This window comes from Prionailurus bengalensis, chromosome C1 (genome assembly GCF_016509475.1).
Source record: "Prionailurus bengalensis isolate Pbe53 chromosome C1, Fcat_Pben_1.1_paternal_pri, whole genome shotgun sequence".
NCBI classification, from domain to species: domain Eukaryota; kingdom Metazoa; phylum Chordata; class Mammalia; order Carnivora; family Felidae; genus Prionailurus; species Prionailurus bengalensis.
In genome coordinates, this window is record NC_057345.1 from 126,614,654 (window position 1) to 126,633,663 (window position 19,010).

Genomic DNA, 19,010 nt, shown 5'->3' on the forward strand with positions numbered 1-19,010 from the left:
CAAACGTTGCTTTTTCTCATAAATTTGTTGACAGTAAACCTTCCTTATTAGAGTCACTGCAGGAAAATTTCAGAATCGTCATGCAGATTTAAGGGAATTTGGTAGCTGGTTGGAATAGTTGTTAGAGAGGAATGCAAGTGTTCTGTGTTCGAAGTGGGCTTATTAACCAGATTGGAAACGACGGTGTCTCGTTCTGGCTATATAAAGCCGCTCTGAGTTAGGAAGATACTGTCCGTTTCTCCTTCTACTCTCAAAGCCTCAGGAGGACAAAACCATTCATTTCAGTTCAACAGCTCTTTATTGAGCACCAGTTAACTGCAAAGCACCATGTTTGTGGTACTTCCTCCTGTTCAGCCTACAAAACCCAACCCAGAAGTCTCTATTTCCTGGGACCCTTGACTGAGTGCTCCCACCACCACACTTGCCATCCCCTGAGAGTTAGTCATTTACCTCCTCTAGGTGGCCTTTACATCCTGTTTGGGCCTCTACTTTCTATTCTTCTGTAATTCTTTAAATGTTGGCCTCTCTTGCCAGACTGTGCGCTGAGGCTTTGAGCCTAGAGACTGTGTTTCACGTATGTTCATGTTTCCAGCACCCAGCGTAGATTTGAATAGGTTTTGGTGAAGTTTAGAATGGATGAATGAGAACCTTCAAAGCCACCACATGATACGAATGTTTCACAGAGGTGTGTTTGAACTCCAATGCCTGGGTCAGTCCAAGGCCAGCCTCTCTATCCTGCCTCTGCTCCTGCTCTTGCTGTCTTGTCTGAGCACAGCACATCCTCTCACTCCTGCTCAGAACTTTCCAGTGGCTTTCATCTTACTCTTAAGGAAAAGCCAAAGCTGTGTGGGGTGATTCCGTCGGACCTCCTGGACCCCATCTCCTGCTGCTTTTGTCCCCCAACACACACACACACACTCTGCTCCTACTACGTGTAACTCTGTTGCCCCCTGGAAACCTGCTAAGCACTCCCTTGTCACAGCCTGTGATCTTGGTTTGCCTCTGCCTGGAATGTTCTTCCCAGATGCTTGCAGGGCTCATTCCTTTTTACTCCTTGAGACTTTTCTGAAATGTCCCCTTTGTCAGTGATGCCTTATCTAGACACCCTCTCCCCTAACAAATCTTAATCCGTTTTTCCTCACTCATTCTTTCCTAGAGCCCTTACTACCTTTGAACATATATATATACATGTGTATGTGTGTGTATATATAAATGTATGTATACATGTATATATAACGTATGCATGTACATATATATGTATACACACATATATATACATATATACATATATATACATATATATATGTATGTATGTATATATATATATATATATATATATATACATACATACATATATATATATATGTCTTTCTCACTGACTATAAGGAGGCAGGGGTTTCATTCCTTTTTTCTGAGTCACCAGTACTCAAGGGCCTAGAAAAGTCACTTGCACAGAGAGTAATAGTAAGAGCCAACCTGTAGATGGCAGTATTTATATCAGGCACTTTTCTGAACACTTAAACATTATAGTAACTACCCCTGATCTGCAGGGTATGTGTTCCAAGACCCCCAGTGGATGCCTGAAACCTCGGATAGTATCAAATATATATAATATGTTTTTTCCTGTGCACACATACCTATGATAAAGTTTAGTTTATATATCGGCACAGAAAGAGATTCACAGCAATAATAAAACAGTTTTAACAATATAGTGTCTTAAAAGTTAGGTGAATGTGGTTTCTCTCAGAACAGCTTATTGTCTTGTGTTCACCCTTCCTGTGATGCTATGAGATGATGAAACACCTATGTCAGGAGATCCAAGTAGGTGAATCACTCAGGCACTGTGAGGTAGCATCAGGCTTACTATTGACCTTCTGACAAACCCTCAGAGGATCATCAGCTTTGGGACTATGGTTGACCACAGGAAACTGCAAATGGCAGTAGGTTTGTGGGGGGGATGGAGGACTACTGTGTAGTTAATTGAATCCCCTCTGCAGCTCTGTGAGGTAGCAAATGATACTTACTTTATCTTAAAGTTGCGGAAACTGAGGCAGAGAAAGATTATGCAACTAGCCAAGATTACTTAGCTAATAAATGGAGGAGCTAAGATTCAAACCCAGACAGTCCAGAGTTCTGAACCCGTGGGCTTTCCTGCTTCTTAGCAAGTGTTTTGTTGACTGGATGCATCTGTGAATGGGTAAGAGAGAATGAGTGCTTCCAGCCAGAAGACGAGGCAGGTCGGCATTGACGTATTTGCCTGTTCCAAGGTTGGAGGAAACAGTGAGGGCTTGTACTCAGAGGTGAGGCGAGACCTGTTACCGGGCTGCCAGTTTGGTTGTGCCCTGCAGGCACCTGGGCAAAGAGGTGGCTTTCACAGGTGAATTGTCCTGTCCTGTCCTATTCAACATTTACCTCTGGATCTGGTAGCAAATAATGTTCTACCTTGCAATATTATCTCTACCATCTCTAGGTGCCTTCTTGAGAGTCCCCTCATTTTATCTCACCGGAACTATATAAGGACTGAAGGACAAATGATATTTTCTCCATTGTAGCTGTGAAAGCAGGCAGAGAGCTCGAGGGCCATCTGTGGGTGTACCATACCTGGTGGCCAGAATCGTAACCCTGGTCCCCACACTCCCTCCTGCCTCACCTGGTGTCATGCTTACCAGGACATCTTCAGAGTTTCCAGATGGCTCACCAAACCTTCAAAAGGTCCCGCTGCTGTTTTTACTAATTTTTATCCTACTGGCCCCCAGAGCAGCCCCCATGAGCCATAAAGCAAGCATGACTGGGGCCCAAAAGTTCACGTGCGCTTGAGCTCAGCTTGCCTGTTGAAGGGAGCCTGGAAGAGGCCGGCTAGAGTGGTTGACTAAGAAATGAGCAAATGGGGCAGGTCCACCCTGCAGCATAGCTTTGAGGGCACATCCCTTCACGCAGACCTCACAGTGCCAACCTGCCCTTCAAAGGATGTGCTGGGCTCCACGTATCCAGGGCCGCCCTGGCTTCCGCAGACGCCTGTCTGTACAGGGCAGAGACAACCCCTCTGTGGAGGGGCAAGAGTCAAGAGATGAGTGTCAGTGCAGCACCTGGCTGTTGGCCAGCCTTCTGTCAGCTCTGTCCCTTACAGTCTGTCAGCATCGCTCCGCGGACAAGCAGAGCGGGTAACCTGCCCGAGCCAGAACGGGGGCACAGCTCACATCTGCTCTCTCTTAAGTCGAAGCACTTTCCTTGGCACATCACCTCCTGGCCTAGCACAGCAGACAGAGTATTTCTGCTTGTTCCGGTTTTACTCCTTGGACTGCTTCACATTCTTCACAAGGCTGAGAATTAATGAGAAACAGTGTCGTAAGAGTCTACCAGATTCGGGGATGCGTAGGCGGCTCAGTCAGCTAAGTGTCCAGCTCTTGATTTCTGCTCAGGTCTCACACAGTTCATGGGTTTAGGCCCCACATCCGGCTCTGCATTGGCAATGTGGAGCCTACTTGGGATTCTCTCTCTCTCTCTCTCTCTCTCTCTCTTTCTCTCTCTCTCTCGCCATCTGTCTCTGCCTCTCCCCTGCTTGCGCTCTTTCTCTCTCTCTCAAAATAAATAAATAACTTTAAAAAAGAAAAAAAAGAGTCCACCAGACTCAACAAGTGTAGAGATACTACCCTCCGCTCTAACTGCCTGTAGGTGTCATCTGAGAAAAGACATTCTGTGTTTTCTTACAAGGTATAAAAGCCAGAATTTGAGCCATTAGCTCTCTTGGGTTTCCAGTTCCCCAGCCTAATCCAGGGTTGGGCCAAGCTAAATTCTGGAAGCAAAGAAAAATTCTCACTTGGCTCCTAGTATAGACAGTATAATCTGATTTGATTTCCTGTGTGTTTGTCCATCCTGTCTAGTCACACAGCAGGCTTTGGTGTTGGATTTAAAATCTCTTTATTATAATATTTAAAGGCTGTAGAAGTTCTAAGATGGCTTGTAAAGAATCATAAGCAAAGTTGCTTGCATTAGTGAGCCAGAAAAGGAGCCAAAAAGCAACACTTAACATTTTCCAAATATCTGTGCACCTACTCAGTGCTGACCAGTAACTCCAGTGATCATCACGTGCTTTCCTTCTTCCTGTTTGGTGACAGCCATCTTCATGGGATGGACAGAGTACCAAAGGCCAGCCAGTGAATTTCCATATGCTCCCGGGAAGGGAGGGACAGCCACCAGTGAACAGTGATCTTCTGTGGGGTGCCATGGGTCTGTGCAGTCACCCAGTTATTGTGCTGCCCATGGCTTAGCAGGCACATGGATTGTGTTCAAGATCATCATGAATCTGAGGAGTCAAGTAGGGTCTGCTTACTGCTCTGTCTGTGGTAAGCCCAGACACTCTGCTCCCCCTCCCACCATGCATCACTTTCAGCAGGTTAGCCTGGATCCTAATATCTCTAAACAATCCAGTGTATTTCTGTCATCTCTGCATTGTTAGGCTCTCTGGAATCTTCTGTCGTCAGCTGATGTGAGTCGGTGTTCAAGGTGTCTCAACCACACGCAGTAAAGGATTTGTCTTCGTTAGCCACCAAACTCACTCAGCCTCGAGCAGTCCAGTCCCCTCATGATAGAATTGTGTGATATGGAGGGCCACAGTGGGTTTGCCCTACTTGTTAGGGTCTGCGTCACTGATTTGAGGAAACTAGAACAGAACCCAGCACTGACTACTCACTACCTGCCAGTCAACTTTCTCACCATGTAACAGTATCACATCTTTCAGGGAGGAGGCAAAGAGAAGCAGGAGCCTTAAGAAGTCTCAGTGTCATCATCTTCACTTTCCTAATGAGTCAGGATGTACCCTCAGAACTGGCTGCCTGCAGGGCCTGGGGAGTGTCCCCTTTGCTCTTTTCTGTTTTCTTTGGCTCACTAAAAGTCGTACAAGCCCAAACTTAAAAAAAAATGCAAGCAGTACAAAAGGGCCCTCCTGGGTGTAGCTCCGGCCCACTCCCTGGGGCTGCACCCACTTCATAAGGGACAGGACAGTGGCAGGCCCTGCCTGCAATGCTCCAAGTGACCAGCCCAGGGGCCAGGGCGGGTATGAAACATTTCCTCTGCTGGTGCAAGTTCTGGGAGCCCAGGGTCCTGAGATTACAAATCAGCTCATGTACACAGAGCAAGGAAAGGAAACATGAGGACACAAAATATTCCAGGAGGACGTACACTGAAAAGTAAATTTCCTTACCACTCCAGACCATGTTACTTAGTTCCCTTCTCAGCACCATCCACACCAGACAGATTCTTGTAAGGAGCTGATGCGTGTTTGGAAGAACCTTTCCAGCTCCTCCCCCACTGCTTGACACAAATGGAGACACCCTGTATACCAGCCTTCACCCTGATTCTTTCAGCCCTCAGTATGTCCTGAAGAGGTCTGCATGTCAGGACATAGGAATCTGTTGCATTTTGGAGTATAGTTTGTGTTTAAATAGTTAGCTGTAGTCTTTTGCTTCTACTCTGGCAGTGCCGCTGTGATACCCTGTGTGGGTTTCTTTGAACCCCATGTGTCCCCGTATGTCTGTAGGGTGCATTCCTATCAGTGGAATTCAGAGCCCAGGGTCCTGAACCCCTCTGAGTACTCCCGAGAGCTAGTCTGCCCCAAGAACAAGTTAAGCACACGTGGCTGCTCAGGTGTCCTGCCCAGACGCCACCTTCTGCAGCCTGGACAGCCCAGGGACTCCGCAGTTTCCCAAGGTTTCCAACCACACTGTGCAAGCCAAGCAAGCTCTGGGAGCCAGACGTGCATGAGTTCCCACCACTGGTACCTGTTCAGGGTTGTCTCGGCACAGCCCAAGTGCAAGCCTGGGGTTCCAGGTCACAGAGAGCTTCCTGCTCCTCATCAGCCCTTTCTCCAGCTCCTCCTGGTCTGCTCGTCACCCAGGGCGCCCGATCATGCCACACAGTGGCCCTCCCACCCACGTCACATCCCTCTACCCACACTGTGACTTCCTGGGACACGCTGGATTCCTGCACTCCCTCTAGATCCCAGAATGACTGGCCCTGCCTTATTCTGCATACCCGCTGTAGCTTCTATGCTGCAGGTGCCTCTCTGTGGGGGGAGAGGGGGCCAGAGGGGAGGGAGTTGGGGGGGCAGGTCCCTTCACATCCTATCCTACGTCTTCTATTTCTCTAGCTGTGACATTAGTGCCCCGTTATCATTATTGTCACCTAACGAGCCCTGAGCTCCACCAAGGCCGTGGCCCCACAGTAGGCTCTCTCAGCCACACCTGCACACTCCCTTGCTTCATGAAGTCTGAACTAGCACTCATACGAGGTAACTGCCAAATTAGGTAGACACGGTCAAAGCCTTGGCAATCAGAGCCAGAACAGAACAGCTGGTGAAGGTGGGCCCAGAGGTAGACCTTCAGGGGCAGTGACTTCTCATGGTGGATGGATGGGAACGATGAGGATTAACAGCAGCTACTGGCAGGCATGATGCTGTGCACATGCCTTGTGCTGCCATTCATCCTCAAGCCCTGCGTGGGAGATACTGTTGTCCCCTTTTGTGGCTGAGGCAGCTGGTGGGTAGAGAGAGGTAAAGACCTGGCCCAAGGATGTGTTCCAGCTGAGCCCGGTTGCAACCCAAGTGTGTGTGGCTCCCACCTCCTGGCCTTCGCTGCTCTCTCGGCGGGATGCTTCACCTTGTGTGGGCAGCTTGGTGTGACAGGCATCCCCACCTGAGTCCTTGGTCCCTGGACTGATGGTTTCATTGTCATTTTAGGATTTCTGCCATGGGCAGGTGATGTGGCCGCCCCTCAGTGCCCTGCAGGTGAAGCTCGCCGAGCCCGGACAGTCCTGCAAACAGGTGTGCCAGGAGAACCAGCTCATCTGCGAACCTTCCTTCTTCCAGCATCTCAACAAGGACAAAGACATGCTGAAGTAAGTGCAGGGGTGGGGAGGGCCAGCCCAGACTCCAGCTCACCTCCGGGCTGCCATTGTGCCGAGAGGGACAGGGTTTGGGGAGCAGGTGGCAGCATGGTCCCCCTCCCCGCCCTGCCCCACAGAACGTTAGGCCAGCAGTTCTGGTGTTAGATGAGATCACCTGGCATGCTGATATATTTGGAATCCATATGGGGGTGTTGTATTTGCATAAATAACACGGTGTTTGGAATTGGATATTGTGGGATGTGTTCATTTGGCTCATGTTACACCCAAGATCTGTGGGAATGGAGATGGGCGCAGAACCACAAACATGGAGGGTCCTGCCCCTGGGCTCCCCTGGCAGAAGCCAGGTCTGCAGAGCTTGATCCGTGCAGGTGGCAGGTCATGGTCCATGCTGAAGCGTGGAGCCCGAGAGGAATGAAAAATCAGCGTAAGGAGCTGGCTTAGAACTGCCCACGGCACATCCCTTGCCACCTTCCCCTGCTGTGGCTCCCATCCCCTTTTGCACTTGATTGCAACACCCTTGGAATTCTGTACATTACAGGGGCCTGAGCAGGCCTGACTTCCCAGCCCCTTGGCAGGGAGGCGGGTGCAGCACAGGCCAGAGCTGTGCCCAGAAGAGGCCTTCTGTATCGCTTGAGTTTTTTCTCCTCTTGCCTGCATTACTTTTAGTGATCCCATTCATTTCCCTTTGCTTGGCATTTTGATTTTGGCATTTGCAGATCCCAAATTTCTACATGAGGATTCTTCTGGCCTCTGAGTCATGACCTCTGTCCGTGCTAAATCTGTGCTCCCAATTTCTATTACACCCACCCTGGGCCACATATTACTTAATTACCTAGCCACTCCCCCTCCCCCCTTAGTTGCCCTGATTAAGCACTTTTCCTTAAGAGACTTGCTATGTCCCAACCCTAGGTACTGAGGAGAGCCGTGGTACCATCCAGTGGTACTGTCCAGTCTCGAGCAGGATGTTTCAGGAATAGTGCACTCGCTGCCCATAGCTTGCCTGTCTCCCATTCTGGCTTCCTGCCCTATTACAGCGGTTGGCCACTGTGGTTGTCTGTGCACAGAGGTCTGAGCTGGCCTGGTCCTATGTGTATGTCTTCTTATTCTCAAATGTGGTATAAAACCCTTCTTAGAGAGTTTGGCCTGTAGCATCTCACCTGCAAGAAAGCTCTCAAGCAAGGATGTGGAGCATGCTATTTTTTTTTTTTACCATTCTTTTTATGTGAAGGCTGAGTTCAGAGGCTACCTTGATTCCACTATCAAAACAAATGCCAGAAGAGAGGCAATGTAGCACCCTACTCCACGACCAGTGAAACTTTGTGACGGGGGGGGGGGGGGGGGGGGTGGTGGTCTGATATTTAAGGAAAGACTCATGGTACTAGAAGCTTCCATTTCCAAAGTACATATCCTGAATTCTCGGGTTCCAGGAGGGGCTTCCTATTGGCTCCTTTTGCAGATAACTTCTGTAGCAGGGTTGCTTTTTGAGAACCCTGAGTATCTCTCTCTGGTTATATTGGAAGTGTGGTTTCACTGGGGATAGACTAGGGAGTGTGCATACAGAGCTGTCCGTGTACATTCCTTGTCTCCACCTCTGGAAGAGGAAACATAAGGAGCTGCATCCTGGGAATGGAACCCAAGTGAGACTCCTCTACTGCATGGTCCTTGATTCCCTGCCAGGCAGGAATCCGGGCTCCCACCTATGTATGATGATCACGACCTGGTTCAGATAGGACAGAGCCCCACACAGCAGGCCTGTCTCTGGGACAAAGGTCTAGATCCAGTGGAGGGACAGGAAGGAGAGCCAATGGGTTAATTTCCTCTGCTCCACCCATTTTCTTACCTGTAAAATGGGGGTATCCTGTGTGAGGGTGAGATAATGTGTAGCTGGTGCCCAAGACAGAGCAGAACAGCCCCTTCATCCAAAGAGCCTTGGGCAGTGGAGCAGGCTTGAGGCTGCCACGCTGAGACCAGAAAACCAGTCGCCTCCCCAGCCTTCCTCTGCACCTCCCCATACCATGCAGAGCCCATTAGAGTGGAAGGCCTTGTGGGGCTGTCCCATGGCCAGGCCCTGTGCCATGTGATTGCTTAACAACCCTCTCCCAAACCCCATCATAGCTACGTGGGTTTTCTCCCAAGGAGGCTGCAGTGAATGCTAATTTTGCAATAAAGCTGCCTGAAATTCTCTGAATGTAAGAGCCCTATTGAATACCTTGTTCCTGCACTTGTAAATACCAATAATGTTGTAGAACCCCAGCTATCTGGTGGTCTATTGAGTACCTCCTCACTATGACACAATCCTGGCTCATCCATATTCATGCCCGATTAGCAATGAGTGGCTCCCACAAGCCCATGCTACTTTTTCTTCTCCAACTTGGGGCCTGGTCTGAGTGTAATCTCCTTTTAGTCTTTGGGTGTCCGTGACCTTGAAGGTCCATCTATCCTCATATCACATAGATCAAGGCCTTTGGAATGTCCTGTGCTCTTGTCCTGAATCAGGGGGAATCAGAGAGCTGATGCTGGAGCTCCTGTTCATGCAGAGCCTGTCGTAAGTGCTGGAGAGGCGACCACAAAGTCTTGTGCACAGAACATGCATGATTCAGGTGTGGCCTGACCTGACACAGACAGACCAGGGGCGGGGGTCCAGAGGCAGAGGCCCCAGCTAGAACCAAAGTCCATGCTGGTGTGGCCCTGTAGGGAGGACCTCAGTTCCATAAACAGGAGCATGTGTTCATGTGACACCTCATTTGTAAGTTTGCTACCTATTTTGGTGCCTGAGTCCGAGTGTTCACAAGTGAGTTTGGGGGACTTGGTGGATTCAGGGTTGGAATAGGCAGGGGGAGGGGGGTGACAGAGGGGAGGAACTCAGGAGCGGGGAAGAGACCAGCAGATGGGACCCTGTTTGCATCCCTTCACCCTGTGTGTGTCTGTATGTCAGGAGGAATGGGTTGTTTCTATCCCCAAAGTTGGGGCTTTGCCTTTTTATTCTTGGCCAAGAGCTATAAAATGTAAAGCAAGAGCTGATGGGCCTCAGAATCCCACTGCCATCCTGTAAGAGGCCATTTGGGGAGAGGTCATCACCACAGGGTCCTACAGAGAGGAAACAGTGTGCTAAGGGTCTCTGAGTGAGAGAGAGAGCGCGAGAGAGAGGGAGTGTGTGTGTGTGTGTGAGAGAGAGACAGAGACAGAGACGGAGACAGACAGACATCACAGGAACAGGGAAACTGAAACAACACACATGCTCTGAAAAGGCAGGGGATCCACCGGTGAGGAGTGAGGACTGCTGGGGTGTGGAGGCTGGTTTCCAGATGCACTCTAGCAACTAATTCAGCAAGGATGGTGGAGTGCTCTTCCTGCCTGCCCAGTGCTGTGGGACAGGGGCCTACATGCTAATAGAAGGGAAAGCTCCCTGGGGGCCAGGCGGTTGGATGGCATCCACAAGTGTGTGGGGCCCCATATTAGCCGAACCCTCAGGGAGCTGCCTCGTGGCAGGTCACATGGAGTTCTGGGGAATACCAGCTGCTTGAGCATTGTGTGATGGTATTTGGATCCCATCCCCAGGCAGGCCGCTTCTGCTGCAGCCTCAGCTGAGATGTGTTCACAGACAGGCACACATGTGTGCTCACATCCCAGGAGGATGTGCCTAGGGTCTGAGTTAGGTGACCGGGGGCAGGAGCCAGGAGGCTTTCTTCATGGCTTCTCCCAATTATACCCCTCCCGTGGGGTCTCAGACTGGTTGTAGAGATTTCCAACTCGGGTCAGCATCTACTAGGCAGATGGCTGGAGCTAAGACTTAGCAGCTGCTAGAATTCACCTAAATAAAGAAATAACCTAAGCATAAATCTGTATTCTAAAGCTACATTCCATCTGGACATTTCTAATGCACAGTTGAGTTTTGGAGAACCCTTTCTGTGTGTAGGCCAGTGGAGGGGTCCTGTGAGAAGGACCTGATAGCCCCAAATCTCTGACTCCCTTTTTCTCAAGGAAATCCATAAATCCCCACTTCCTGTCTGTGCCATCACTGTCTGGGCACCCACACCCCCCAGCTGGCACACCAAGACCAGAGGTGTTAGGGCATTTAGAGAAGTCACAGAGCTCCCTGGTGACTACAGGAACAACATGACAGTGGGTGAAGCCCTCCTGAGCACCAGGGACCAGGCAGGCAGGCCCAGAGAACTCTTCAGAAGCCCCAGCAGACGTGCTGGGAATTGCCCAGTTCACATTGGCAAGGGCAGGCGCGGGCCGGACAGTTTATCGGCTGGAGGAAGACGAGAGGGGGCAGGAATAACAGTGAGTACGATGCTTTTCCCCTGACATTTGGAAGCTTCCCAGAGGCAGCAGGAAGCCTAGAGTGCCCCATCTGGGTCCCCATCTTGTCAGCAAGAATCAAGATTTATGTGAACAAAGCAGAACAGAGATGGTTGGCCTGTGTGTAAATTCACACCCTCCGGCAAGGGAGGCAGGTGACAGAGCCAGTGTCTGCCAGGCCAGGGTGATCATGGTGACAGTGGCGGTGGTTGTAGTAATGATAACGGCTGCTGTTTATAAAATACTTAACCCAGAGCTACCCTCTGCCCAGTGCTCTGGAAGCACTAATTTAATTTCTGCATCTCCCCTGTGAGTTAAGGATTATTTGTCCCCCCTCTACACAGAGAGGCTTGGTCATTTCTCCATGGTCTCACAGCTCATAAGGGATAAATTCAGGACTCATACTCAGATCTGTCTGGCCCCCCTATACTTTCTTCTCTGAACTAGTCCCCACCTGGCATATAGGACACGGTGCTGGGCACCTGCCGAGGACTCCTTGTTCAAGGGGAGACCGTGTGGGTGGGACCGGTGTACCTCAGGCCAGAAGAAAAAGGATGCAGCTCTTCTTTGAGGTAACAGGCCAACACGGTTGGTTATCCCCAACCCGAGGAAGCAAAGCCACAAGGGTTTGCAGTCAGGGCTTGGATTCGGACTCATGCTCCACATGTCCAGAAGCCTCAGGCGCTCATGTCTCAGGAAGTGAGCGGGAGGGAGGCTGCTATTGCCACACACCAAGGTGACTGTGGAGGTCCAGTGAATTGATGCCCTGGGACAGCACCCTCCCCTGGGAGACCATCTGATTGCCCTCCAGTGGGAGACTAAGGCCATGTCCCATGAATTTTTTTAAACCATCAATAAAACATTAAACATCATTTTTGGAAATAATTAAATAATGTCCATCTTTGCCCCAGTCTCACTCCTCTGAAGTAACCATTGTTAAGGCTTTAGGGTGTAGCCCTCTTACCTTATTAAGCACAAGCTGATCCCAGTCTCCATCTCATTCTGTTACTTAACCTTCCTCAGGTTACACTACAGACAGTGCTTCTGTAAGTAGCCTTGAATACACATTCACACACACACACACACACACACACATACACCTTTGTCCAGCCTGGATTCCTAGTGGTGGGGGAATTGCTAGGTCAGAGGGTGGCTACCCTGTCCTTTCTACAGCAGATGAACCAAGCATGCTCCCCACACCTGAAGTGGGATGGAGGTGCCAATGACTAGGACAGTGCCCGCATCTCCAACCCTCATGCCTTTCTCTTCCTCTCCAGATATGAGGTGATCTGCCAAAGCTCAGAGCTGGCCAAGGACATCTTGGTGCCCTCCTTCGACCCCAAGAACAAGCACTGTGTGTTTCAAGGTGACCTCCTGCTGTTCAGCTGTGCGGGCGCCCACCCCAGGCACCAGAGGGTCTGCCCCTGCCGGGACTTCATCAAGGGCCAGGTGGCTCTCTGTAAAGACTGTCTATAGCGGCCACTGACTCGGCCCCACACGCACTCTGCTGGGGAAACGGTGGCCCCAACACCATCGGGGCAGGGCCAGGGGGCAGACATCATTCAGGGACTCTTGCCAGAGCCTGAACTTGATGGTGGAAGGTTTCAATTTGGTATTGCTCCTTCTGCGGTCAGAGCACCATGGCAGAGTTTTCCCCAGAGTGAAACAAGAGCAGATGTCAAGTGGGGAGCCTGGCTTCTCGCTGGCACAACTTCATTTTTTATTTCTTGAGGAGATTGTGTCTATGAGGCTGCTCCAAGGTAGAAGGAGAGTCTCAAGATGCATTTAAAACAGAACCAGAGGAGGAATGGAGCTTGTCGGAAAGAACTTGATACGGGAACATTCCTAAACCCATTAACTTATTTATTTGGGTGGGTGGGAGGGGGAACAGGGGAGGGCAAAGAGGGATTGATCACATGTCTTGTTTCTTTGATTTCCCACTGTTTACTGTCCACCTTCACTGTATTATTATTCCCATCTGCTTCCGGAAGGAAGCAGGAGGGAGACAGGGTGCACTGTGGGGCTGGTGGCTCGCTTGAGGGCAGCTGCGGGGATCTGGCTCCTCAAAGTGGATGGTGGCAGAACAAAAGAAAATCTTGTGTGTGCTTGACAGATGGCAGCTAGAAGACGTGCACCTCCTGGGTGCGGGGACGTGCCTGTGTTGTTCTGAGAGCCCAGCCAGGGACCAAAGATGGGGCTGCTTTGCAGTGAGAGCTCCTTTCCTTGACCCTCCCACTTGCCCATCTCACACACACACACACACACACACACACACACACCCCTTGGCCCTAATTTCTGATGAGGATCTCTTTTGGGAAAGAAAGAACAGGACTGAGGAATTGACATTTGCTACTTTGTGGTAAATCTACCCTCCCTTAAATGCCACTGGAAGGAGGAAAGTACAAAAGGGGGACTAAAGGTCATGCTTATTTACCCCTAAAGAGGCTTATCTGAGCTGGGGTGTGGACACCCGTGAAGCTGGCCCCTGAGAACCAGTTCCACCACCACAGCTGTGCTCCAGACACATGCACTTGTGTCTAGTCCTTCTCATGTCTCATGTCACCGACGTCCCAGAAATGAGGCTCTCAGTGGACCTGATGTTGGCCAGGGGAATAGGGCAGGCCAGGACGAATGTGGTGGGCAGTGCTGGCTGCTCACCCTTGGGTGTGGGTGTGTGTGTCTTGCATGGGGTTGGAGTCTAATGCTGGCTCTTCCTCAAGGCGTGACTATTCTGAGGGGCATATTCTGAGTTGGCAGGTTGGCCCCGTCAGTCATTGGATGCCCCTTCCAAACCCTGGAGTCCCCAGTCTCTGCCTTGGTGTGAGTTCCCCGCCCCCACCCAGCACTGTTTCAGTGCTCCGGCTAGAAGTGTGTGTGTTTCCTGTGAAGCCCCTGGCATCTCCATGCTGATAACAATGAGTCCTTTTCTCCCTCTTACAGAACATCCCAGTTATGAGCTGTGGTGTCATCCATCTAGCCCTCACTGGTGGTTTTGAGTGCCTGGGTCACCTAGCACCGTGCTCCCCACCTCCCACAGCAGTCCTGTGCTTCCTAGCCCACTCCCTGCCATCTGAGACAGCCAGCCCAGCCTCGGTCAGACAGAACTGTTCGGCAGGGCCGATGGCTGGGTGGGCCTTCAGGAAGTGAGCTAAATCACGAGGATCACACGGCAGGTGGAGCCTTTAGGTAGCGGAAGTTAGATTGTGCCTGCTTCTCGATTCTTCCCTAGTGCAGAAGTAATATCAAATGCACAGCCAGCCTTTCTTTTCTTAGTCTATCAGTGGGTCTGAATTGTACCTCTGATCCCAGAGAGTGAAGGGGGTGAGGCGGAGCAGCCAGGGTCTTCCCCACCTCTCAGGTGGCCCGAGCACGTGTGACAAACTTCTGATAGGGAGACCTCTGCCCTGAGCATCGGTGCAGGGGCCCCTCAGGAACTAGCAGAGAACAGCCTCTACCTGGGCCCAGCAGCAAGGGTATAAGTCCAAAGGGAGTCTTGGTTATAGGGTGTGAGTGTGTGTGTGTGTGTGTTTGTGTGTGTCTGTGTGTCTGTGTGTCTGTGAGTGTGCGTGCATACGTGTGTGTGTGTTCCTGAAGTTTTGCAAGGGCAATGCCTGCTGTGAGAGAAGCAATGGCCTTCTGTGTTGTTAGGAGCAGCTCTTCCCTAGGAATGGGTCTCTTGGTTTCACCCCAGGTTGTAGGAATTTCTTGAGTTCCCAGGGCTGCAATTCCTGGGCCAGTGCCGCCCTCTCCTGGGCTTTTGTGGGAGCTTCCAAAAGTGAAGATATCATGCAGGCATTGGACCAGCAGGGGGAGCCTATGGGCTGAGACCGATTTCTCTAGCTCAGCCAGATTAACCCATTTTGCAGAGCTGTTTAAATAAGCACAGGGACTCAGAAAACAAGGAAGTTGGAAGGCAACATTCCCAGAAAGATGCTGTGCCTGCATGGTATTCCAAAGGCTGCAGGGATTTATGGATTTATGGCTGTCCCGTTTGCTGAGCTCAGGGCCTCTCTGCCTCCCTATTCCTCTCCTCTGTATCAGGACTCAGGTCAAGCAGTCCAGCAGAGCACTTTATTTCCTGCACTTGAAGATCCCAGCTGCCCACCCCCCAGCCCAGTAGTGGCCGGAAGTAAGAAGAGTTCTGCAGGTGGGGAGCTGCTGCTTCCCGGGCAAACCCACACCCCAGCTGTCCAGGGCTTTATGAACAGAGGCGGCAACACCCAAATGTACAGCAGCTCCCAGGCCACCAGAAGCGTGGCCCAAGTCTGGTCTGTGACCCACAGGAGGAAATTGGAGAGGGCATCTCCATCTGCACTGTGTGAAAGGGGCACGGTCCCTGGCTGCCCTGGGAGAGAAGGGTGCTTCTCAGAGTAGGAGCTGGGAGCCTTTGGTGGTTCTGCTACTGCCAAACTGAACAGAACCCTAAACCCATTTTTAATTGATGATTTCCACAGGGACAGAAATCCCAAGTCAGGATCAGTGTCTTCCTGTGTCCTAGGCACACCTTGCCTGGTCTGTAAGTTTTTGTATGTTTTTTTTCTAAGTGAAATTTGGCTTCCTGCTCCCCCCCCCCGCCCCCCCCCCCCGCAATGTTATCCTAAATTCTTAAAAAAAAAAAAATGAGGGAAATTTATCTAATTTATTAAAAGAGAGAAAGCTTTCCTTTGAAACATAAACACTTTGAGAAGTAAAACTCCTGAAAGGGGAAACACACTTACTTTAATGCCAGTAAACACCTCATGTATCTCATGTATATAGTTTGATTTGCACATGTACAAATGGAGATACTTTTTGCATTTTTGCCTGGATTGGGATTTTGTCACTGCTTTAGTTGGCTTTTTGTGTGTGTGTTTGCTCTATGTTTCGAAATATTAGGAATCTGTTTCTTTGATATTTATTGTTTTCACTTTTGATGTGCCTTTTCACTTTTCTTTGGGATGGGTTTTTAGAATCTGGGTACCATTTAAGGAAGATCACAGACTCCTCCAGCTTAGAAGACACATCCTTGTATCACTGCAGATGCGCAGGCTGGGCTCCGGAAATGCCCTCCAAGCCCCCTGGGCCACAGCATAAATGCCCACACACCCGTACGAGGCCACAGGAACCCTCAGGAGAAGGACTGGCTTCCTCCAGACCAGTCTGTGCCTCCCTGGCCGCTCCGGGTCTTTGGCTCCGAGGACAGCTGGTTGCCAGTGTGCTAGTGGGCCCGTGCTGCCTGCCAGCCATGCCCTGGGTGAGGTCTGAGTTCATGAGCAGCACTAGCCCCAAAACACTTTTTCTGATCATCATAAAGGGAAAAGAATAGGCACCCTTTTTGTTTCCTTAGGGAACACAGGGTTTAGTAAAGGTGATGAAACCGTATGCTATGTACAGGTGTGTTTGTGCTTTTTAGACCAGACTGAGGGAGGCCACCCCATTTCTCCAAGATGGTTTACCTAGATTGTGTATATAATTGGGATAGTACTAGCCTCTTCCATGACCCCCAAATCCTTGATTTAAAAAAAAAAAAAGTCTATTTTGTTAACGACAGGCTCTGTTGTGTTACTGTTCCAAGCCTGGATTGCTTTATTTATTTGAAAGTATTTTATTTTCCATATTGGCTTCGTTCTAATCCCATCCATCCCGTAGGGCTGCAGCGCGCCCCCCAAGGGCAAGAGATGGATGGACATAAGTAGATCCAGACTTCTTTAGGAAGGTGGGAATTTCCTAAAGCCGAGGGTGAGTTCCTTTCATTCTTGTTGGCTTCAACAAAAACCGGAAACTCAAGTTTTTATAGCAAAAGGCCAAATTAGCTGTACAGTCTCAGAGGCAGAAAAAAATTACCCTAGCTTTTGTAGCACCTAGGGTTTTTGTGAAGATTCAGTGTTTAGCAGTGTCTGGCACGTAGTAAGCCCTCGTAAATGTTAAGTATTGTTATTATTAGCATTTCATAAAATTTGAGAAATAAGGAACTAATACCTACAGGAAAATACTATTCCCAGTTGATGGAATATGGTAGGAATTACTGGTATAGGTTATCCAAGCCCCTTGCGTGCCCGTCCTGCTGGTTGAAATGTTACTGAATGCACTGACTGATTTGCAAATATGCCTGACTTCAGCCCCAGATGAAACTAGGCTGTAGGAATGTGTAAACTGGAGATGAGAAGGGTGACCCACATGCTGGACTTCACCCCTCTGGTGTCTTCTGGACCATTCCAGGGTTCTTCTCTGCAGAACTTTTTGAGCTAGAAATTAAAAATAAGTTCTCTAACAGGATCTACCCCTTAAATCAAGCTTAACTACATTCCTCTGAAATGAAATAATAAAGACTTTCTGTGTTGTTATTTACGGAGAAAGGAATGACCAATTGAACACTTCCTCATCCCCCAGGAAGTCCCTTTGCTGTTCCCTACCAGCCAGGGTGGCTCCTCCACAGTCCAACCCACAGGGATCAGACCCTGGGCTGGTTAGCTGCCATGTGTTTGTTCTGGCCCCAGTCCCCGAGAAGACTCACCTCCCCTCCAGGCCAGCTCAGCCTGGGGACCCCCAAGACTGACCAAAAATGGAGTCATGGGGCGTGAAGGGGTGGTGGGGGAGGGGGGGTTAGAATCACTCCTGAGGGCTACTGCGTTTCAATGGTGTTTTCCCAATACACCTCTGTCAGTTTGCTTTTTGTTTTATTGGGTTTTTAGTCTCTTTCTTCCTTGATTTATTAGAATTTTGTCTTTCTTGACACTATTCTGGATAGACTGCAATTGGGAATATGGAGGAATTTGCTGGAGTGTAGGGTTTTTCTAGGTTCCTTTGGATGCTTTACTGAATCAGCAGTCCTGTACATCTTTGGGTATAAGATTGGAATTTACCTTCTTAAAAGCATCGTTCCCTTTACCCCAGATTCTTTGGCGCCTTAGGACCATTCCCACCCTCCCTGTTGAGGCACAGCAAAGGGCAGCTGTGTGCTCCTGTGGTGGGGGGCCCATGTCTGGGGGGGGGGGTGGCAGGGGTGGTAGCGGGCACTCGGGCAGTGCCACGGGCCTTGAAAGCTTTGCTGGCACCGGAGGATGGGAACTTAGAGTCCACCACCTCCTCCAATGCCAAGGTGGGACAGATCTGGGAAGCATTTTGCTGTCATGCCCAAGTATTAACAGGACAAGAGCAGGATAATCGATGCCAAAGGAGATGGTGATACCCCTTCTACTGTAGTTGCTGTCATAACCTTGACGTCCTTAAGCTAACGGCCATTTGCGTCTGTGTCCCCAAACAGCTCCTGGTACCATTTTCTACTGTTCACTTCTGGGGTGACGTAGTGCAGGATTCTACAAATAAGGTGTTGCTGTCCAAGTGTACTGTACTGGCATAGAGAACACTGCTTTGTTTTCCACTGTTGTAGAGAAAACTAGGGAGAACTTTATTTTTCAATAAACTTTTGTTGTGTGACAGGTGGCAGTGGTTTTTGGGGGTCGGTGGGGGGGGGGGTGCAGGGTCACCGATGGAACAAATCCAGCTGTGTCCTCCAGTGCCAGCATCCACTGAGGACATCCCACCATCTACAAACACCCTGTGGAAAATGCTAATGAGAAGGTATGTTTAAGGGGTGGGGAGGGAAGGGTTTTACTATGGAGTGTTCTATCACATCCCCCAATACTGATGTCAGAGCACGCCCCCTGCTTTACATTCACCTACAAGGGAACGGAATTGGCAAGAGGATTCATGGGCTTTGTTTTCTTTTTGAGATGCCCTGGAAACAACAAAGGTCACGGCCAGCCTTTCTGCAGCCAGCGGTATTCCTGGCTACTGCTCGGAACGCAGATACCATGCAGTTCTCA

The 19,010-nt window shown here is 50.0% G+C and overlaps 1 protein-coding gene across 2 annotated transcripts in view; it reads left to right on the plus strand.

The window, feature by feature from the left end:
• The window catches only part of MGAT5 (alpha-1,6-mannosylglycoprotein 6-beta-N-acetylglucosaminyltransferase), a 341,991-nt gene extending 323,370 nt beyond the window's left edge, over positions 1 to 18,621 (plus strand). For both annotated transcript variants that reach the window (XM_043573265.1, XM_043573264.1), the window contains exons 17-18: positions 6,734 to 6,891; positions 12,483 to 18,621. In XM_043573265.1, the coding sequence (XP_043429200.1) occupies positions 6,734 to 6,891; positions 12,483 to 12,681 (357 nt within the window). In that variant the 3' untranslated portion in view covers positions 12,682 to 18,621. The remainder of the gene's footprint in view (positions 1 to 6,733; positions 6,892 to 12,482) is intronic.
• The last annotated feature ends 389 nt before the right edge of the window (positions 18,622 to 19,010 follow it).